Source organism: the organism of the source record quoted next, unplaced genomic scaffold (assembly GCF_019419815.1).
Source record: "Pyrus x bretschneideri cultivar Hongxiangsu unplaced genomic scaffold, Pyrus_bretschneideri_v1 Contig37, whole genome shotgun sequence".
Lineage (NCBI taxonomy): Eukaryota > Viridiplantae > Streptophyta > Magnoliopsida > Rosales > Rosaceae > Pyrus > Pyrus x bretschneideri.
This window is the reverse complement of record NW_025999690.1, coordinates 652842-676396: the sequence shown is the minus strand read 5'-3', so window position 1 is coordinate 676396 and position 23555 is coordinate 652842. Positions and strand designations below refer to the sequence as shown.

Genomic DNA, 23555 nt, shown 5'->3' with positions numbered 1-23555 from the left:
TGAGATTCGTCTGGCAGACACGAAGATTTTTAAAATCATGTAGAAGGGTGCTCCCTACCTCTCATAGCAAGGTCCCTCGGTTCAACAAATGGATCAAACTTTTTTAACATAAGGAACATGAGCAAAATTGCAGGTTTGAACTATGTTGTGTATGTGGCTACGCAAGTTCATCCTTGTGATAATAAGGACACCTTCCATCAACGAGTAATCTCGTTGACTTTAACAATTGCTCGAGGTCATGAGGTTCCTTTAGCTCTCATGTTTCTAGGACTTTTGTATTGCAGACTTGATGAGATTCATCATCTCAAGGAGCAAGTGGTTGGTAGAGGATCTATACAGAGTTTTCTTTGCTCGAGTTTCCTGCATATTTTCTTATGTGAACACTTCAAAAGCCTAAAAATGAACCCATACCTTGTAGTAGTCTTAGAGAGGGATTTTTCATTAGCCCTACATTTTATATCCAGAAAAGCTTTGATTTGCCGTTTGTTTAGAAAGATTTAAGGGAAAAAGGGAAAATTTTCCTTGAGTTGCTTGATGACCTAAACTGATTTACTTTTTGTCCTTATAAAGTAGTGCTAAAAGGCTTTGATCCAGTGGTGTTTTCTACTGAGATTGTGCATGGTGAAGATAGTAGTGTGACTTTGATTCCACTGACTGAGAATGTGGATTTTCGTTCCCTTACTAAGAAACCTTTAACTTTGTTGGCCTTTTATATTCCTTTCTTTGGTGACAATGAGGAAGTCTGACGATTTCGTTAAGATTGACCATGCTTGTTCAGCAAGATACAGAAACTTGATCCAATAAACAATCAACCAAGTTCCCTATATTCTTAGAAACCTTGCAATATAAGGATTGACGTGCATCACAAGTAATACACTTCTAAGAGGCGAGTGGACATAGAGTCTCTACTTGAAAAGCATGGTGGAAAACTAATGGTTTCTCAAGTTTAGCCAATATTGCACGGAACTGCTTCAAGTAAGCTCTAAGATTTTCATCCTTGGATTGGACGATCATGCTGGATATGGCCTCATGACATTTACGGATGTCACATACACCAAATAGGTGTTCATAAAGATGTTAGACAGGCTTTCAAAGCAGTCTATGGAGCGAGATGGTAACTCTAAAAACCATCTCATAAGGAGCCCCTCTGGAGTGGATAGGAATATCTTGCATATCTACAAATCGTTGTTGTTATATAGGGCCATAACGTTTCTGTAGTGCATAGTGTAGTAGTCTGGGTAAGTGTCCCCATGGAAATACTTGAATATGGGTTGAGAGAATTTCTTAGGCCAAGGTGCAGACTTAATTGTCAAAGAAAAATGGTTTTTGGGTTTGGTGATAATATTGCTAAGAATGTGAGGTTGAGTTTCCCTCAATGCATCCCTAAAGCCATTACAATTCAGTGAACAATGCTGCTCATGCTTTCTAAGGACTTTGGGTCGTCAAAGTTCAAGTGATAGGGGCTCTATTCAAGGCGCTCGTGTAGTGTTCAAGGGAATAAAGTCATGTCGGACTTGGATCCCACCTTCAAATTTGTAATTAATAGTCTAGTCATCACGTTGTGAGTTCATGCTCGAATCAGCAACTTCTATTGGGTTGGAACATAACTTGGAACAATTGGTTGCCCATTTAGGGTTATGGTACTTAGATTCCCATATTTAAACACAGGAATCTAGGCTTGTGAAGTGGTCGTGCTGGACTTTTCTAAGGCTTTCATCCGCTTCTCGACGTTCATGAAGTTTGTGTGGTTCTTTGCCCGACAAGCTATGTAGGTTTTTTGCAATTTACCAACAAATGTGTTGATAAATTCTTATTAGATTAAGGATTAGCGTCCACCATCTTCTTATCTTGTTTGCAATAAATAAATTCTTTCCTTAACCAACATCCACTATTATTGGACTTTTTACTACTACGCTTCCAAATGCCAAACCCCGTTGCAAGTGCATAATTGTTGTAAAAGCACAACCTTTATTCAACTCGTCGTCTACCGTTGGTACCACAAATTCAACCCCCTGCACCAAATTGATCCCCTACATCTACATCCTCTCTTTCCATAATAATTTCTTATATTTCTAACTCATCCCCCATCGAAATACACTTCAATGTCTACCTGTTAGAAGGCTACACAACTACAACACCACTTATCACAATCCAGCATAAGTTTTACACCTATATATCTAATATCTAACTTAATGATTTCAACCAAATCCAGTGGTAACCACCCACCATTCTGGATTCACATCTTAGAATTTTAAAAACCACAATAGAATGGAAATGGATTATAACAGAGGTTCTGGATTTCTTCACATTCTCACCTTCACAATCTGGGTTTCTTCAGATGTTCTGAATGAACCAGCCTTGTGAGCTCTAATCCAAGCACAGTTTTAATCCACATGAAATTGAGTGCCGATACCCTTCATCTCCTCACCAACTCCCTCTACCTGCCTTTCTTTTGCCCCTTATACAACCCTAAACTATCTCTCTCTTCGACAAAAACACACCCACTGAACCAAGAAAAATTAAAGGTATAGGATTTATCGGGTCCCAACCAATCCACACTGAAATCGAACCCTCCCACCCATCACCAGCTGCCTCTCTTTCTGGGTGAATAAAAACCTAATCTCTCCCTCTCTTGCTAGCAAAAACAAACCAGTGAACAAAAAAAAAATATAAATAAAGGTAATAAGATTACCATGTCACAGTCACAACGCATCTTCAATCTACCTCAAATCCATTCCTCACCCTAGCTCTCTCTCTACCTCAACCTACGAAGAAACCTTCTCTCTAACAAAATATACCTAGTGAATAAAAAAAAATTAAATTTTTTAATTACACAGGGTCACAATAACCCGGTTTTACTCATAAGTTTGTCCCTTCTCAACTATTAGATTGTAATCCACATGGATGGTCTTCACCTTAGACATGCCCAACCAACATCTCTAACCCCGGAAATTTTGAGCTTGTTTTGAGGGGTGTGGATTTTGTTTGAACCAAAATTTGGTGGGAAAGTAAATCTTTGACTATCATCTTCTAAACACATGATGTACATTTTAAACCTATATGATCAGACATAATAATATTTGACTGTGGTGTTCTTTTATCATTTTCTAAGTATATGTACATGCGAACTGTTATTAGCACTCCAAAAATCTCATTATACACTCCTTATTGATAAACCAAATATTCAGGATCTTTCTCGATGTCAGCAATGCATGGTAAATGACTCTCCAAGTGAGCCACACAAGTTGGATACTCTTAAAACTCTTCAACAGATAGAAAGGAATCACAATCCTTCCTTATCTAAAACTCCTGCAACTTAGTTTTGAATTTTAAATGTAATCAGATGATATGTTTATATTGTAACCAACCTCATCTTGTAATCTCTATATAATGAAGTCAATACCTCACTCATAATTAATTGAGTTGAGTTTATGCAATTAGTATTTACAACCCTAGCTTAAATTCTTCATGGTATCACCGAGCTAAAGTCTTGTTTCTTTGTCAAGCCCAAATGCTACCTCTCCTCCGTAGTCAAAATCTTGTTTCCTTTGTCGATGGAACCAATAAGTGTCTTCCACCATTCCTGAAAGATGTGGATGGCAACATCACTGACACAGTTAACCTTGACTTTGACACCTGGATACAACAGGATGCCACTATCATGTCCTGGATCAACTCTTCAGTTCACCCTACCGTACTTGCTGCTTTAATTAGGAAAATAATCTCTCATTCTGCCTAGACAACATTACATGATTGATATGTTTTTCAATCAACTGGTCACCTTCTTCAGCTTCGTAGTGAGTTGATGAATACTCACAGAGGTGATTCTTCCATTTCCGAATTTTTGGATAAAATTAATTGTCTAGCAAATACCCTTTTTCTTTCTGGTGCTCTTGTTTCAGACTTCAACATTGTCACCATCATTCTCAACAACGTAGGCACTGCCTATGAAAGCACAATTGCCTCAGCCTAAGCTTGTGATGAGGCTATTACCTATAGTGCTTTAGAAACACTTGTCATTGGCGCTGAAAGATGACAGAAAATGCATTCTGCATTTCGTACTGACAGTGGCCTCACTACTCTTGTAGCGGTTTGCAATGGAGGTCGTGCACCTACTGCTTTTCGAGGACGAGGATTCTCTACTGGGTTCTGCCTTCGTAGTAATTTCAATAGTGGTCGTGGCCCTTGAAATAAACACTGTAACTCTCCTCTTTCTTACCAACCTCAACACCATAGGTCTCACTCTTACTAAGGATCCCACCCTCGCCAAAATGATGGGATTCTCGGACCCACTCCCTCCTAAGGTAATTTCACTACAGGAAGGATTCAGTGTCAAATCTGCAGTCGTTATGGTCATTTTGCGATCGATTGTTTTAATCGCCTAAACATGTCCTATGAGGGACGGGTCCCTGCTTTTGCTGCCATTGCAACTCCTGCTTCTGCTACAGCACCTGCCATACAGGAGTGGTTGTTTGACTTAGGGGCAAATGCTCACATCACCAATAATTCTACTAGTGTCCAAATCCTTGTCCTTATAATGGCACGGACCAAGTCAATGAAGTTGGTTGTGGAACAGGTTTGACAATTTCACACATAGGCAACACTTGTATTCGTACACGTAAATCCACTTTTACATTACCCAATACACTACTGTGCCTAAATGCATCAACCAATGTTATTTCCATCCATCGCTTTACAAATGATAATAATTGCTCTCTAACCTTATATCCCAACTCGTATTCTGTTTTGGAACTTCACACGGGGAGGATGCTTTTACAAGGCCCAAGTAGAAATGGATTCAACCCTTTATCTAGTGTTTCATCTTCAATAAAGGTGTGTCTGTAGTTTTAGGTACTAGGGTATCCAATTGAATTTGGCAGTCTAGGTTAGGTCATTCATCTTCTCAAAGTTTGCAAAGTTTAGTTTCTAGGAATAAATTGCCCATTAAAGGCATTGTAACTAGTGAGTTCTGTCACTTATGTCCCATGGGTAAGAGTCACAAGTTACCCTTTCAATTGTCAGTTTCTAGGTCTTCATCTCCTTTAGAATTGGTTCATTCTGATGTATGGACTTCACCTTTATTTTCTATCAATGGTTTTAAATATTATGTAGTATTTATTGATGATTATTCTCGCTACTCTTGGTTATATCCATTAAAATTAAAATCCGATGTTTTTCCTACTTTTGTGTCATTCAAGAAACTGGTTGAAAACATGTTCAATACTAAAATTAAATCACTTCAAACTGATGGAGGAGGCGAGTATGTAAACAATAATTTTAAAACATTTTTGACTCAACATGGAGTTCAACATTGTTTTACATGTCCACATCATCCTGAACAAAACAGTATTTCAGAACGTAAACATCTTCATATAGTTGAAACTAGTCTCACACTCCTTGCTCATTCCGCCTTACCAACTTCATTTTAGGATGACGCTTTCATACAACCAATTATTTGATCAACCGTTTACCAACTAAAGTTCTCCATGATGAGTCTTCATTTCGAAAGTTGTTTAAAAAATCTTCTCAATAAGATTTTCTTAAAGTTTTTGGGCGTGCATGTTTTCCATATCTTCGTCCCTATAATACTAAAAGTTACCATTTCGTTTCAAATGTTGCATTTTCTTAGGTTATTCATTAAATCAACAAGGTTATAGGTGTTTAGATATGTTCACGGGTTGCATATTTTTGTCATGTCATGTCCTATTTGATGAAACCAGTTTTCCATACAAAGAATCCATTTCTACAAAGTCTTCATCCTCCCCGTCATCTATAGTACTGAATATTGACCCCTCCTCTTTAATATATTCCTTTAGGAACCCTATTTCCCTTACTTTACCACAAAATCCGGACCACCCCATACCTCACATCATACCATACACACAACTAAACCCTATTCTCCTTACTTTACCACCAAATCTGCACCACCCCATACCTCCACCATAACATCCACACAACCTAATCTTCCCTATTCCTCTATATTAAATAGTTCTATTCCATCACCATCACCTATCTCCACTGTACCCTTTCTCCTTGACCCTTCACCAACCTTATCCTCTACGAATGTAGTCCGTGTTGCCCCTGTCTTATCTTCTTCTCAGAGACACACTCAATCTGTTCACCCCATGGTCACACATTCAAAGGATGGCATTCAAAAACCAAATCCCAAATATGCTCTTGTTTCTGATGTGACTAATGAAATAGTTGAGCCTACTTGTTTTACATAGGCAAATAAGTACCCTGAATGGCATATGGCAATGGCAGAAGAGTTCAATGCTCTGCAAGGCATGGGGCAAAGCATGGGAACGTGGTGCCTAGTTCCCTTTCATCCTTCCATGAATGTTCTACCAAATAAATGGGTGTACCGTGTTAAAAGTAAATCTGATGGTTCCATTGAAAGATTTAAAGCATGTCTTGTTGCCAATGGTTTTCATCAACAAGAAAGGATCGACTACAGTGAAATATTTAGTCTCGTCGTCACTCATGCTACCATCAGGCTTATTCTCTCCGTGGCTCTTCATTTTACTGGCAAATTCACCAACTTGATGTCAAAAACACGTTTCTCCATGGTTCTTTAACTGAGGAAGTATACATGTGCCAACCATCTGACTTTGTCGATCCACAGCTTTGGTCACATGTATGTCATCTTCGACGGTCCCTATACGGCTTAAAACAGTCCCCTCGTGCCTGGTTTCAGTGCTTCTCTCAACATTTGGAAGAACTCGACTTTCAAGCATCAATGGCAGATTCTTCGCTGTTCATTTTCTTCAATGGAACTACTGTCATTTATATACTCATCTATGTTGATGACATTCTTGTCACAGGTAATAATCCATCTCACATCTCCACATTAATTCAACAATTGGGACAAAAATTTCCATGAAAGACCTTCAGGCCTTACATTATTTTTTGGGAATGGAAATTACGAGAACATCGACGACCATGTATTTAACACAATCAAAATATATCTTGGACCTACTCAAACGCACTCAGATGGCTGATGCTAAACCATTGTCTACTCCCACCCTCCTTGGACGCAAGCTTAGTCTATATGAAGGTTAACCCATGGATGATGGAACAATCGACGTGTTGTTAGGGCTCTCCAATACCTCTTATTCACACAGCCTGTCATTGCTTTTACTGTAAATCAAGTCTGTCAGTATATGCATTCACCCACCATTCCACATTGGGCTACAGTCAAGCACATTCTTTGTTATTTGAAAGCCTACTCATGATTGCGGTATAGTTTATAAACCCAATTCTTTGTCCCTAACAGCCTTTGCAGATGCTGACTATGCTGGTGACCCAGATGATCGTCCCTCCACTGATGGTCATTGCATTTTTCTAGGGGACAACTTAATCTCTTGGAGTTCTAAAAAACAAAGAGGTGTGTCTCGCTCAAGTACAGAGGTTGAGTATTGACAAATGGCCTATACCTTTGCCACTTTATCTTGATTCAGACACATATTCCGTGATCTTCATCTTCCTCTCAATTCACCAAGATTATGGTGTGATAATATCCGTGCACTGGCAGTAGCTTCCAATCTAGTTTATCAGGCTCGTATGCGTCATGTGGAAGTTGATTATAATTATGTTAGAGAAAAAGTAATTCGAAATGCACTTGTTGTGGGATATGTTTCATCCACTGACCAAATCGCAGATCTCTTAACAAAGGGCTTGTCCATAACTCGTTTCAGTTATCTCATTTCCAAGCTTCCTATTCGTCAACACCCACTTAGCTTGCGGGGGTGTGATAACCAAATATTCAGGATCTTTCTCCACGTCAGCAATGCATAGTAAAAGACTCTCTAAGTCAGCTACACAAGTTGGATACTCTTTAAACTCTTCAATAGATAGAAAGGAATCACAATCCTTCCTTATCTAAAACTCATGTGTAACTTAGTTTTGAATTTCAAATGTAATTAGATGATATGTTTATACTGTAACCAACCTCATCATATAATCTCTATATAATGAAGTCTATACCTCACTCATAATTAATTTAGTTGAGTTTATGCAATCAGTATTTACAACCTTAGCTTAAATTCTTTCACTTATAAGTGTAATTTTCTTTCTAATTATAGAAAATTTGGAATGCAAAATGATATTTTAGGAGTGCCAATAACAATTCTCTATGTACATTGAAATTCAACAATAATGACTTGAATTGTTTTAATAATGTAACCAAAATAAAGATGTTTTCAAAGTTATAATTAGCTCAAATGTAATATATACACACATAGGCCTGACAATTTTTGACACGATCCAATAACCCGACACAACACGAAATTAGCAAGTGTTCGGATTGACACGATAATGAGTCGGGTCGTTATCGGGTAACCCTATAAGCACTTGTTAAGATAATAGGTTGGTTCAGGTATACATATAGGTAACACGATACATGATAAGCAAAATAGTAATTTAATAATTTTATAACCCTAAAAAAATACTATAATAATTATATATATTAATTTTAACAATTTTATACCCCTAAAAACTATAATAATTATATATATATATATATATTAAATTTAAAAAATTGTTGACCATTGGATCGGAGGAGTTTTAATTTTAGCCATCCATTATGCATTAGGTTGGGGGCAAATATATTTTTATATGGTATAGTACTATTGTTTTATTTCCTTTCATAATTATTTTGGTAAACTTCTCATAATTTGATTGATTTTTAATGTTTGGTTTTTCTATACTTAGTTTATGTAGAAAAGAGCTCTAATGTCACATCCAGTTTATGTAGAAAAGAGTTCTAATGTCACATCCTAGCCCGAGGCGGATCATTTCTCAGGCTTGCTCTATCATCGTAGCACGATATTGTCTGCTTTGGGCTTACCATCCCCTCACGGTTTTGTTTTTGGGAACTCACGAGCAACTTCCCAGTGGGTCACCCATCATGGGATTGCTCTAACTCTCTTCTCGCTTAACTTCGAAGTTCCTGCGGAACCTGAAGTATGGAGCTCCCAAAAAGCCTCGTGTTAGGTAGGGATAGGAATATAAATATAAGGATCACTCCCCTGGGCGATGTGGGATCTTACATCTAACGTGGCAATAGATCAAGCCAAATTTCTAATACAATTTCCTCATGATGATCGATGAAAATTGAGGATTTTGTAAAAGGAAAAACATGCAAGCTTTGAGTTCCATTGGTAAGGTTTAAACTTTTGAGAAAGGTTTCACAACCATGAAAAAAAAAAAATCTTTCATTTTGCATATCCTTGCACATTTAACATTTTGTAATAGACTAGTAGTGTATGAATACTTTTTTATCAGGCTCTTATTTTCTAGTGCAGATGTAGAACTTAAACGACAAATGTATTTTAATGTTTTGAAGTAATATTTATGTGGCAATGTGTGATATATGCAAATTTAAGGCGAAAAAAAAATTTCTTAACGGGTGATAACGGGTCGAGTCACTTTACCTGTTGGGTAAAGTGACCGGACCTGTTAATGACCCATTAAGATAACAGGTGTGAAACGACACGACCTGTTAAGATAACAAGTGTTACATGAAAATGACATGAACACGACAGGTACGACCCGTTTTCCAGGCCTATACACACACACATACTAGAAATACCTATTACGACTAATGCTAGTGTGATGCATTTGGAATGCCATACTGAGTGAGAAGAGAAGTTTTGTTGAGAGATAATGCATTCATTATTAGCAGATGGATAATGTAAGGAAAACCATCTGTTTAGGTTATATTTTAGTGAGTTTTAACGAAAAGTCCGTGGTACTATTCACTTTAACGAAAATCTATATTTTTACATAAAAAAGTCAATCCTGATACTATTCACTTTACCCTTTATTTTGTCCTTATCATTAAAACTCAAAATTTTCAAACTCTTTTCATTAATTTTCTTTATATTTTATATATTATATGACGTAATGGTTAATTATTATATATATAGATTACATTATGTAACTTGCAAATGCGATCTAAAATAGACTAACATTAGTCTTACCAGTGAGATATGTTGAAATTGGTGTAGATGCGATCATAGACACATACATCCAACAACAATTAAAAAGGTGGGCATATTTTGAAATTGGTGTAGATGCAATCATAACTCATGAAAATTATGTGCCTACTGCACTTTGTGGCAAACGGATTGTTGTATAATTATTCACACTTGTATTATATTACTTTATCATCAAGTTTACTTTTCCTTCGTTATTTTTAACTGATAGTTCAACCTGTTAAATTATATTTTATGATTAACTAATTAATTAACTAACTATTGGCCATGTTGCACGAATAAGAATTTTCTTTGGATTCTTTTTGTCAGCATTTTAGAATTTTTTAATTATATCCATTCATTTTATGATTAAAAAATCATCTAAACCCTCACAAAAGAATCCGGAAAGGATCCTCATTATTATTGCGCCAACTACAATACGATTTGTTCTTTCTTTTAATTTAAACCGATTTAATTTGAATCAAACGGTACGCACTCCATATATAACGCCATTTGCTCTCTTTCCACAATTTTGGTTCCCTTGTCTTCTTTGCTATATTATACTATAATGACATGTGTGGATATTGTTGTTAGTTAACTAAGATACTTCCTCTCTTGGACTATGGGATAGAGATGAATTTCTTCTTCTTGAAATTTGGTGCAATCAATTTATTTACCATTTTATAAGTTTTTCAATTTCACTACGTGGTCATCTTTGTTTACTTTCCTTTTCTTTTATTTATTATTATACACCACCGTATTCTAGATTGGTTACTTACCACCTTCATCTACTTAATTAAATTCCTAAAATTGGATTACTCCATTAAGGATGTAATCGCGTTACGAATTACATGCAAGTAAACGCAGGGAAAGTCATGAATGAAACCCATTCTTTTTCTAATTTTTATTCTCATTATTGTTAAGCAAACGAGCCTTGAATACATCTAAACTGTGAGACGAAGATTCAAACTGAAGTGCAGAGTAAGAGGAACACATTGTTTTAGCTAAACTAAAATCTGCTTGTTTACTTATCCTTAATTAAGTTATAAAACACCAACTGACTTTTCTTGTTTTTTATTGCACTGGTTTATGGATGAATATATTTACATGTATTTGGGTTTCCAAGTACTCCAAGTGTGTTGTTTCTTCTACTAAAAATGGTGTATTTGCTTTCAATCGTTACTTTTTAGGTGTTTAATCACTGCTTATATACAAAAGGAAAGAAATATAAAATAGACATTAGTAAACATGAAACAAATTTGAGCTAGTGAATTCATTTTACACTACTCAAATTTGAGGTGATTTTCAAAATAGGTCATAATATTTTAATTTTCTCGCATTAAACTTTTAAATTTTAAAATAATAACAATTTAACATTTTGTCTCTTTAAACATTTAATCCTCCATTACCTGTAGTACACAAGTCCGAATAAAAAACTGAATTTCTTGCGTGGAGTTATGTTATAGCCTTTGTTTGGTGCCACCCTAAGTCGGGGCCTGAAAAATCTCAAGACCAAACCTGAGAGAATGTGTAGTATTTTTCAATACATAATCTATACTTTAAATTAAGACTACTTTTAATAAAGAAAATTAAATAAAATCAACATAGTACAAATTTTTTTCTTCTATATTTTTCAACTTTTTAGCAAAAATTGTCTCAACAAGAATCGATCTAAAACTGGCCCATTCATTGGTTTTATTGCAACAAACAACTACATATATTACAGAGAGGGATTCTGAGGAATTATTTGGACATAGCATGAAGATCTTCTGGCTGCAGGTCACCATCAAATGGGGTAAAGCTAGTTGTCAAAGTCATCATCAACGTCACACGTACACAAAGTCAACTTCTCACACGTACACAAAGGCACAATCAATTGCCAGCATTTTTCTCATAATTAATAGGGAAAATTCTGCATATAATAAGCTACTTATGATTTTGAAGGTTGAATTAATTAAGATATAGTATTTGATTAATGAGGCGTATTAATTCTTTGCGAGCCAGCAGTCCAATTCAGAGTCCACGATAGGAGCCATGGATGATTGGAGATCTGGACCATGCAGCTTATTGCTCGTGTCTTCAGTGGCGGCAGCAGCAGCAGCAGCAACTTTACCGGCTCCCTCATTGTTATAGAGCACAGAGAAATCGACATTAAGAAAATCGGATAGAAAATTCTCGTCCATCTTAAAATCCAGCAAAAACGCAGACGTACTGTTTTCATCATCTAAAAATAACATAGGTGACAAAGGATCATCAATCCCCACCGTCGCTTGTTCAGTACTGTCACCAAACTTATGCGACTCATGGGGTAAGACCACTTTTGTGCACCTTGATGCTTTGGCTTTGACCACTTTGGTGCATGAATTATTTGTCCTAGGTTCTGGTGACGACTGTACTGGTTTTTTTGTTTTTTCTTGGGTTGGTTGTCTACGATTTCCATCAGAACATGAACGATCTTCAACTTGAATTCTCTTTCCAATCGTAGTGTTCCAATAATTTTTTATTTCATTGTCTGTTCGGCCTGGAAGCCTTCCGGCTATCAAAGACCATCTGCGCAGATAAGATAGTATTTTAAATTTGATAATATCAGGGTAGGCAATCCGAAATTAGCAAATTAGAGCACCCAACTCAAAATTAGTCGACAAAAAAAAAAAAAAAAAAAAAAAAAAAAAACCTCAAGACACTTATATATTATTTCACGTTAACGATGTGAGATACTTCACTGAAAGTCACACAGTTTAGTAAATTCTCATATTTTAGATTATTAGTAAATGTAAGATCCTTCAACATTCTTCAGATCGATATTGATGGTCAAAGCTTAAATTCGCATATTCCAAACTTCTAATTAATAATAAAGCCCAAATAAAAAATAAACTGATTACCTGTTGCCTAGGAGCTTGTGAAGCCGGATGATGAGCTCTTCTTCATCATGAGTGATGTTTCCTCTCTTGATGTCAGGTCTTAGATAGTTCAACCATCGCAGCCTGCAACTTTTGCCACATCTCTTAAGCCCTGCAAAACCCATGAAATGTCTTTATATATGCATTTTCTTTTGAAACATATACAATTCCTTGTGCAAATTTTGCTATAGTGAAAAGAGATCCCTAATAAGAAAGGGCCGTGTGCCCCACACACACACACACACACACACACACAATATATATATATTTCTCACCTGCTCTTTTGGGAAGGTTTCTCCATTTCCCTTCACCATGAATTCTGATATATTCAGTCAGCACATTGTCTTCCATAGCTGTCCATGCTCCTCTATTCAACCCCTCATCCTTTGAACAACAAGGACTCCTTCCCATCTATAAGCCTCCCCTATGGAACTAAGGAACCCTAAAATTGTTCTCTCTCTCTCTCTCTCTCTCTTTCTCTCTCTGTGGCTCTGTGGCTCTCCAATGGCAATACTAAGGACTGACTAATAACTGATTTATTCTGGGCAGATCATGAAACAGTGGAAGACTCAATATATATACATATAAATATACTTACTTTTGTACAATGAAGGTCATGCATCATTGAAGGCCCCACTGATTCACTATAATTTTAGGGGCAAATGAATCTTAAAACATCCGACGCATAAAGGCTCGTTAGAAAACAAAATAAATAAAGATATTAAATTGTGCATATGCTTAATTATTATGTATGCCTACATTTCTATAATTATATGAGTGGTGATCATGATACCTTTCGATTGACCTGAATGTCTTCATGGGCTGCTTTCTGGTAGCTAACTTTCCAACACGCCCTTGAAAGTTGGTTGAAAAAGAAACAAAAAAAATTAAAATATGCCATCTGCTCCCCAATATGTTCGGAAAATCGTGATTCAAGTGTGCACTGGCGTTTGGAGTGGTCAAATCTCCTAATTAATTTGTTTCACAGGGTAAATGATCGCCATTCTCAACCACACAAATAGATCCCACATCACGGCATCAGATAGGGCATGTGAACATCAACATTAGATGGTCATTTGCAAAGAGAATTATGCTTCTTATGATTGGTCGTGTTTTCAAATTAGTACAAGAGATTCTTGTTTGAACATGTAGTGATCCAATTTCTTGAACTCTACCGTTGAATTTTAATGAAAATGGAGTTATCCCACAAAATTTTATTTTGTAGCAATGGCAATTAAGTTTGATAGTCTCCTTATAGGTGATTTTGGTAATTATGTGATCGATTTAGTGATTAACCAGAGTACCGGATATCAACTAGTTAAATTTACTGTCAAATGGTGCTTCGAGATAATAAGGTAATTTTGAGCCACAATATCCTTCTCTATGGAGTCCAAATAAAAACTCAGCGTTTTTCTATCCCATAATTAGTTTGAGAGCTTTCATATCCCACAACGCATTCTTTCTATCAATACGTTCCTTTGTACGGTATTTGTGTACTCTTAATGCACTTGCTCATACATGTGAGAATTCTTAGTTAGATTGCCATAATTCCTTTGCCAATTACTGTGAGGGCACAAAATAAGACTCATCCAATTTTTCAATGAGGCAAATATCCATTTGAAGTTGAATAATGTTAGGAATACCAATTATTTAGATTAAATTTTGCAAATCATATTACGTGATTGTTGTTGATTACATTACTCTTTTAAGTTTTGTTTCCCTTTGTCAACCACCCAATAATGATAAGGTATCCAATCAACTCATTTTCTTCCTTCTTCCTCCGCTCATTGGCCCTTCATACGCTCTTAAAATTTCAGCTGTCCTAATTCCACAACACGTGAAAAACTCGTTTTGGAAATTAAGAACACCTCGTACAAGGTATACAGCTGTATGAGGTAACCCCTGCTAAACCGTACCACTAAACTAATTATTAAGGACTTTTTGTCCGAGATGGAGTTGTATTTTCCCTATCATATGCATTCATGCATGAATGTGAACGACCAACATATTTGTCATCTTTAGGGGCGGCTGGCATCTGCAACCATTCCACAGTTAAACGACACCAACATATAAATTGAGTTACATCACCACTTCAACTTTTTATGAAGTAAGCATCTGGGAAAATTCTAAGTGCTGGTCCCGGTGGTGGTGAGCTACGAAGGTGGTGTGAGTGGGGTCTTTGCATGGTGTATGGTGAGGTCATAATAGGGTTGTCTTTGAGATTTTTGGAACCCTGTGCGAAATTTATAAAAGCGCTCATACTTCAGATAATTTTAAAGAAATGTAGGACAATATATTGATGCTAGAAAGTAATTACCTAAATCAAAACAAATTTTAGCACTTACTGATTGCAAGTTTAAAAATGTCATTAATAATAAGTAAAAAGAGTTACAAACATAATGTTTACTTAATAATCAAAGCAGTTCAATCATAAACAACCAAGCAAGAAAAAAAAACTTCAAAAACTCTAACTTTAAAGTTTCACTTGAATATATAACATTATTATGTAATAAAATTGAAGGAAAAAAAATTATAAAAAAAAAAGAAAAAAGAAAAACCCTTTTAAGGTGTTATTATTGCCATTAAAAATATCTCATCGTACTCCAATTTGTTATATTTAGAAGGGAAAAAAATTAAGCTTATACGGAGTGCACAATGAGATTTAAAGTGCTAACAAAAACAATTTTTAAATAGAGAATGTTATTGTTGTGACCTATATTTAACTGGCAGGGAAGGGGGTCGGCGGCACAGAGAGAGAATAGAGTGAGATGTGTTTGTACGGTTGTGTAGAGGAATATGTGTTTTTCCCCTACGTAGTGCCTTTATTTATAGTAGTAAGGGAGAGAAGAAATCCTTCATCCCCAAGGAATACAAGTCCATATAGGACCATATAGGAAAGAATAACTAGAATCAAATCTAATATAGGATTTACACAATCACACTTAAACTAGAAGTTTACAACACTCCCCCTTGAGTGTGTAAATACTCAAGTAGATTCAGCATCATGTAGAGGTTGAGGAAGTCGACTCGTCGACATTGATTCTGGGAACACGTTATTCTCAATAATGTAAGAACTTGCATATATAAGTAAGTACGTCTCTCACAAAAACCCTATGGCTATGGCAAAAACCTAAGTAGGGAGAAAATCCATAGTCTAAGGAAAAATGTCTACGGGACGTCATTAGGGATATGATCAAACCAAGGTGGGTGCCTCGTTAAAACCTAGTTAGGTAGCAAAAACCTAGTGGGAAAAATGCTCCTAATCATAGGGAAAAAGAGTATATTACGATCAAGCAAGTATACTTTAGGATACTCCCCCTGAGTTTGACACAATTCCAAAGAAAATTAGCAATGTTACAACTTAGAAAGTTTACGCATACCAATTCCTTGAACAAGCTTCTGAAACGTTGCCTTCGGTACTGATTTGGTGAAGAGGTAGGCAAAATTGTCTTGTTAATGGATTTGCGTGACTTCAATCTTCTGATGTTCTAGTTGTTGATGTGAGAAGAAGAACTTCAAAGCAATGTGTTTGGTGTTGTCTCCTTTAATGTAACCCTTCTTGAGCTGTTGGATGAATGCTACATTATCTTCATAGATCGTCGTCGAGACATATACGAAGGGTAAAGATCGTAAAGCTTTGAATATGGCCCATAACTGCTCTCAACCAAAAGCATTCCCGAGTTGCTTTATGTAAGGTGAGAATTTCAGCATGGTTAGACGAAGTGGCAACTAAGGTCTGCTTCGTTGACCTCTAACAGATTTCGGTGCCTCAAATGGTAAAGACATATCTTGTTTAAGAGCGCGCCTTGTGTGGATCAGATAAGTATCATGCGTCGGCATAACCAACAAGGTGAGATTCGACTTGAGATAAAGGGTTGCGGCATCATTCTAGGATTCGTAGGGATAGAACAACCCTAAATCTGTAGCACCCTTAAGATAGCGGAAAATGTCTTTAACACCAGTCCAGTGTTTGCGTGTTGGTACATTATTGAATCTTTCCAAAAGATTAATAGCGAAGAAGATGTCGAGTCTAGTGTATTGAGGTAAGTACAATAAAGCGCATATCGCACTTAGATAAAGAGCTTCAGGATCCAAAATCTCTTCGTCATCCTCTTTCGGACAAAAGAGATCTTGTTTTGTATCTAGCGATCGAACGACAATAGGAGTACTCGAAGGCTTCACTTTATCCTTGTTAAAGCGGCTCAACACATTCGGGGTGTAGTTCGTTTTATGTACTAAGATTCCATCCAAACGATGCTCTATCTTGAGACCGAGACAATATCAAGTCTTTCCTAGATGTTTCATCTCAAATTCCGACTTCAAGTGTGCGACAGTTCTCGCGAGCTCTTTAGAAGTTCCGATGAGATTCATGTCATCGACATACTGCAATAATCGCAAAATCAGAATGTGATTTCTTAATGAACACACAAGGGCATAGTTTACTGTTCACACATCCCTGACTAGTTAAATACCCACTCAGACGATTATACCACATTTTTTCGAATTGCTTCAAATTGTAGAGTGAACACCTTAGCCGAATTAAGAGCGTGTTCTAGGGTTTAGAAATATTTGATCAGTTCAATGTAAGTCCTTCGAGAACATCAAGATCCCTTAGAGATACGCAGTTACTACGTCCATTAGCTGCATAGTCAGTTTTTCGGAAGCTACCAAATTGATAAGGTACCGAAAAGTAATCACATCCATAAAAGGGTGAATAAGTTTTGTCATAGTCAATCCCGGGGCATTGTGAAAAGCCTTGTGCAACAAGGTGAGCTTTGTAACACACAATTTTGTTTTACTCATTACGTTTTCAAACGAAAACCCACTTGTAACCAACGGGCTTTAGAAGTGGAGGAGTAAGAGCTATAGGTCTAAACAACCTACGTTTCGCAAGCGAATTGAGTTCAACTTGGATTGTTTGTTTCCAATTTGACCAATCAGTTCTACGTTGACATTCATCAATGGAACGGGGTATAATATCATCGCTCAACATGATCTCAGTAGCTATTGCATGTGCTAATGCATTGTCAGCCTTCATCTTATTTCTACACCAAGCATCATCTAAGCTAGCATAATAGATTGAAATCTCACGATTCTCGGGAGGTGGATTTGTCTCTTCAAAGATGCTTCCGTAATCTGGAATTTCCTCATGAGCTGGATAGAATGAGTGAGGGATAGTGGGATTCACAGTAGGCTTTTTAGGTGCCTATGTCGTGGGTTTCCTCTTTCAGGGGCTGAGAATCCTTTAAACCAATATGTTTGCCATGCTTTGTGTAGGTGCAGATAATTAGCTAACTGCTAATGTACGTGGATCAGCCAAAGTAGAATCCGGAGCCTTTAGGAGGGAGGTCTGTTGTACATTTGGTACATCCATCTTTGCAGGCACATTAGCAGCTGGAATATGTGATCTTGTCACTTACGCTAGATCGGTGAAAACCTCTAGCATGCTCTGAACTATGCTCAGGAGATCTAATATGCGTTTCACTTTAGTTTCAGAATGAACTGTGCGGGGATCTAAATGAGACAAAGTGGGAGTTGTCTACGATAATTCGCGTCGTTCTTCATGAATGCTAACATTCTTATCTTTCCCTCGCAACAGAAAAATTGTCTAATAGAAGTGACAATCCGCGAAATGAGCGGTAAACAGATTGCTTGTCAAAGGTTCTAAGTAATGAATGTTCAAAGGAGAATCGTGTCCAACATAGATTCCCATCCTTCGCTAAGGCCTCAATTTTGTACGTAAGGGCAACGAAAACATAAACTGCACAACCAAAAATGCGTATATGTGATATGTCAAGTTTATATCCGATAACCAATTGAATGGTACTATATGGTTGGGTCACAACAGGCTTCAGACGAACCAACATGGCTGCGTGCAATATTGCATTGCCCCAATGAGCGATCGGAAACTTAGTTCGTATGACTAATGATCGAGCAATCATTTGTAAGCGCTTAATGAATACCTCTGTCAGGTCGTTCTGGGTGTGAACAAGGGTACTAGTTGTTCAACTTTAACCCCAACCGTTATGTAATAGTCATCAAAAGTTTTAGATGTGAATTCTCTAGCATTATCCAATCGAATAGATTTAATCGGATAATTAGGGTGGTGAACCCTAAGCTTGATAACTTGAGCCAACAATTAGAGAATGCAACGTTCCATGTGGACAACATGCACATGAGTGACCAACATGTTGAGGTGTCAACCAAAACCATGAAATATCTAAATGGTCCGCATAGAGGGTGAATCAATCCACAAATGCCCCCTGAATCCTTTGTTGACAAATGAGAGGATTCGAATGAATCTTTTCATAAAAAGGCTTAATAATAAGATTTCCCATATAGCAGGTTTGATATGCAATTCCTTGAATCGAACCTAAACTTCAGGTTAGCGAATGCCCGTGTGTGGATTTGAGGATACGACGTATCACTGTTCGTGTAAGATGTCCTAAATGATCATGGCAAAGTGTAATTTCGTGCGCGGTCCCAGAGGTAAGGCCAGCCATATAGTGGCATTCTATGGGGCATATGGTCGTAGTATACAGATCACTCGGGATTCAACTCCATCTTCTCTAGAATATGCTTCTGGCCATATTCGTATCGATTTTGTTTTGGAAGGATAAAGTTCTCAGGAACAAGATTGTGCGCATGGTGAAAGTTTTATGGAGGAATCATTCGGTTGAGGAAGCAACCTAGGAAACTGCAGAGCATATGGAAGACCTATATCCACATCTGTTTTACACTTATTGATACATGTTGTTGTGTAGAAATTTCAAGGACAAAATTTTCTTAAGGGGGTAGACTGTGACAACTCCGTCCCAATTGTCATTATAATTTTCTCCCCGAGTATATGAGATGACGATCATGCCCTCAGTGGCTTAGTAACGTGGATGTACATATGCAATTTTAAATAATCTTCCTTGCTATTGTAATTAAATTGTACACGACGTCACGAGCGCATCAATGCAAGTTAGGGTCGAATTGGATTCCTAATGAAAATGTTACGATGATTAAAGAACAAGTTAGGCTAGAAATATGTTGTTGAGTTGACTACATTTTATTCACCAATCAATTAGTTCCTATCATGTCTAGCCCAATCAAATTTTAGGTTGAATTGTTATTTTCCTTGGGCTAATTGGACCCAAAAACTCTCTCTTTCTTTTTTTCTTTTTTTTTTTTTCTCATGGTAGCCCAATCAAGGCCTCACTTCTTTTCTTTCTAGCCAATCCGTGACCCTACACACACACGCACACACACACATATCCTCACCCTCTTCTTCTTTCTCGATTCTTCTTTTCGTCTGTACAACTGTGAAACCACCACACTTAAACCAGACTAAAACATCATGGATCAAGTCCTTAGATACTACCATAATCTTCCTCACAACCTCATGAACTCATTCACATATTTGGTTCATCGAATGGTCGTCGGAAACATAAGAACCCAGAAGATCCAACACGGTGGATTTTTAAGACATCGTGATCGTGGGTGATTTGCATGATTCTAAGGCTCAGGATAGACTCTAAACAACTCCTTTAACATCTTGGAGTGAAATGGGAGTGGTTTGGACATTGGAACACACAGGTTCGAGAAGTTGTAAAGTTAGTTAGAGGTATTGAAGGAAAGTTCAACCATTTTGCATTGGTTTTAGGACCTCCAATAGGTATAGATGTGCTCTATTCTTCAAGACCTTCAAATCCATATAAATTTCATGGATTTTGGTTGAGAATTGAAGAAGATATTGAACTTTGAAAATTTTCTAGAAACCGACGAACCAGACAGGCGACTCCGGTGAGTCACCGAAGAAGAATGAGCGTATTTCGTTATAGAAATATTCCCTAACACCATTAGGGGTTCCATCAGTATGCCAGGCACGTGCCTATGCGTGGCTAACGCGTCTAACGTCCAAAAATTTTTCTGAAAATATAGGCGTGTTAGTGTTGTTGAGTAGGTCATCTTGGTATATTCAAGAACCCCATTTGAGCAACGTATGGGAAGTTATTCCTAGGGTTTGTGAATGTGTTTTAAAATTAACGTAAAATTAGTTATTTCGCATAGAGATGAAACGTACCCTGAGGACGAGCATAGACAAGCAAGATTGGGGGGCTATGATCTTGTTACTTATCACTGAGTTGGCATTTGCTTTATATATATCATGTTTTTAGAACATTTTTAAAATGATTTATGCTTTAAATGCCATGTCAAAAATGAGCTGCATTTGAAGTGTTGCATTATTATAAATCGTGAATTATATCGTTTGATTTTGCAGAGGCTCATGTAAGCTTCAAGTGAGTACATTGTGATGGTATTGGTTGCATGGCACATCGTTATGCATAAATGCATTTAGAGCTCATCATTGCTGCACCCCAGTGTTAGTGCTTCCACCCAAGGCTAGGGCACAGTCCTTCATGTGATTTTCACCTCATGCATCGCACGCTTACCTTGGATCCAAGTTTGGTGCCAGCCCTGTCATATAGGCCACAATAGGTGGTTCCGACTTGTAGGTGACCTGCGATTATTTACACAGCTTTCACTTGATCGTAGCACTTGAGCGTACGTATTTACACCCAACCTTATCATACAGAACATAATATGTGGTTCCGACTCGTGTGCTAGCATATATTGATGAGCTATAGGTTCAATCGTACAGGTCACATTAGGTGACTTTGACTGGCATATTATTTTATATTGATTTCACATGGCTTACATCTTTTAGTGCGGAAACGTTATGGCATGCATACTTCAGTTTTTACTGGCCTTGTGCATTGGTATTCGTATGTATATACGTAGTACTATTTTTTTGGAACTATACGGGTTTTACAGTGAGGGGTTATTATGTTCAGAAAAGATAAATGTCTTTTCAAACGTTTTGTTTTTGCCTACTCACCCTTCTGTTTTGCACCCCTCCAGGTCCTAGGTAGTTGTACATCTTGGTGGCTCACGAAGACTTCTAGATGGTTCTGATGATCCACTAAATAACTGTAAGGATCTTCTCCCTATTTGTTCAATTAATACTTAGTTAGTTCAGCTGCACTTTCATTTACCTATGCTCTAATATGTGTGTATCTTATACTTAATCACTTTCATGCACTGGCATATTCTTTCTATTTTAAGTAAGTTTAGTTTTGGTTTTTGGTTAGTCGCACTTTCTTATTATTATCATAACTTATGTTACGCACCTTGTTACGTCACCCTCATGTAACGGCGAGCACGTCTTGACTTCGATCGGGGTGTTTCAGTTTGTTATCAGAGCACTAGGTTGGGCAGTCCTGTGTTTTTGTTGAAGCCCTAATTATTTTGATCTTTTATGTCAGAACCATGTCGCCTCGTAGAGAGCCATGTAATTTTTCTAAGTCTAATTTTCCATATATTGGACAACTTGGTGAAGCTATTGCTAATGATATCCAGTCCTCACTTTGTCCTCCCTAAAGGACCCCCTTGGAGACGGTATATAACTTGATGCTAAATAATTTCTTTGGCAATGAAGGTCCGAGGGAGCTGAGCATTGGCTCAACCATGTTGAGAAAACTTTTCGGATGATGCAGCGATAGGGAAATCTTTTTTAGGACAGATGGGTTAAGATAGCCACTTGGTTCTTGTGTGAGGAGGCTGCATCATGGTGCAGACAGGAATCTTTTTAGTTGATAACTGAAGATGCCACAAATTAGGAGATTTTCAAACATCTATTTCATACGAGATTTATACCTCCAGAGTATTTGGATCATAAGAATAAAGAATTCTCGAATTTGAATCAGGATAAAATGTCAGCTACAGATTACCATCGAAAGTTCATAGATGTATCTCGATATTGTCCAGAGATTACTGCAAATCCTGCTAAGATGCTTTGACATTTTAAGTGAGGTACTCTTAAGAAGTTGCGTTCTATGGAGACTTTGACTCCCTCTTATACATATCAAGAATTTTTTGAGGTTCTACTCTAGGTTGAGGACCCCGAGAATGCTCCAAATGATAGTGATGAAGAGGAAGAAAATGGTAATGCTAAGAAAAATAATACTAATAAGGACAAAGGGTAATCATCCCACGGTCCTTGTAAGACACAAAATTTTAGATGAAGTGGTACTAGCTCTTGTTCATCTAGTGGTGGTTCGAGTTCTACTACGCCGCGGAGGGGCGGCCAGTCTTCAAAAGGTTCTCAATTCCAGAAACAGAGAGATTCTAACAGTTATGGTGCTCGACTTTGTCGAAGATGCAATAATCAGAATTTTGGGGATTGTAGACAAGATAGTAGTGGATGTTTACTTGTGGCCAGATGGGGCATCGAGCTAACCAATGCTTGCAAAATAATTAGAAACCCCAGCCTTCTACTTTACCACCAGCGATTCTCCTTCAGCGGATTTAGGGGCCTCGTGGTTATAACCCTTCAGGTTACAGTGGTGCTTACAACTATCAGGGAGATGTAGCTCTGTATTTTGGTGCAGCCTATTAGTATCCAATTGATCTATATTATCAGGGTGGTTATCCACCGTATCAGGGAGGTTATACACCGTATGTGCCATATCAGGGCAGCGCATTGCAGTGGTATGCTGGAGGACAATCTCAGAACTTTGATGTTGCTTCTAGTAGTGCTGGTTCAATGAAGCAGCCTAATCATCCTGGTTAGGGACGAGGTACTCAGGGACGCGGTAATCAAGGGAATAAAAGTTGTGGAAGTCGGCAGTAG

General features: G+C 37.4%; 1 protein-coding gene across 1 annotated transcript; it reads right to left on the bottom strand.

Annotated features, from left to right (window-relative positions):
* Window positions 1-11643: 11643 nt before the first annotated feature.
* LOC125480879 (transcription factor MYB1-like) lies at window positions 11644-13785 on the bottom strand. Its single transcript, XM_048592115.1, has 3 exons — window positions 13153-13785; window positions 12860-12989; window positions 11644-12527 (listed from the first exon to the last, which is right to left on the bottom strand). The coding sequence occupies exons 1-3, from the start codon at window positions 13286-13288 to the stop codon at window positions 11963-11965; spliced, it is 831 nt and encodes a 276-aa protein (XP_048448072.1). The 5' UTR covers window positions 13289-13785; the 3' UTR covers window positions 11644-11962.
* Between the last annotated feature and the right edge of the window lie 9770 nt (window positions 13786-23555).

What these genes read in the sequence shown, in the direction of transcription:
- LOC125480879 (XM_048592115.1), bottom strand. Translation starts at nt 13,288, where the DNA reads ATGGGAAGGAGTCCTTGTTGTTCAAAGGATGAGGGGTTGAATAGAGGA. An exon ending in AAACCTTCCCAAAAGAGCAG is followed by an intron (nt 12,990 to 13,152) that starts GTGAGAAATATA and finishes TGGGTTTTGCAG; the next exon opens with GGCTTAAGAGATGTGGCAAA. An exon ending in CACAAGCTCCTAGGCAACAG is followed by an intron (nt 12,528 to 12,859) that starts GTAATCAGTTTA and finishes TTATCTGCGCAG; the next exon opens with ATGGTCTTTGATAGCCGGAA.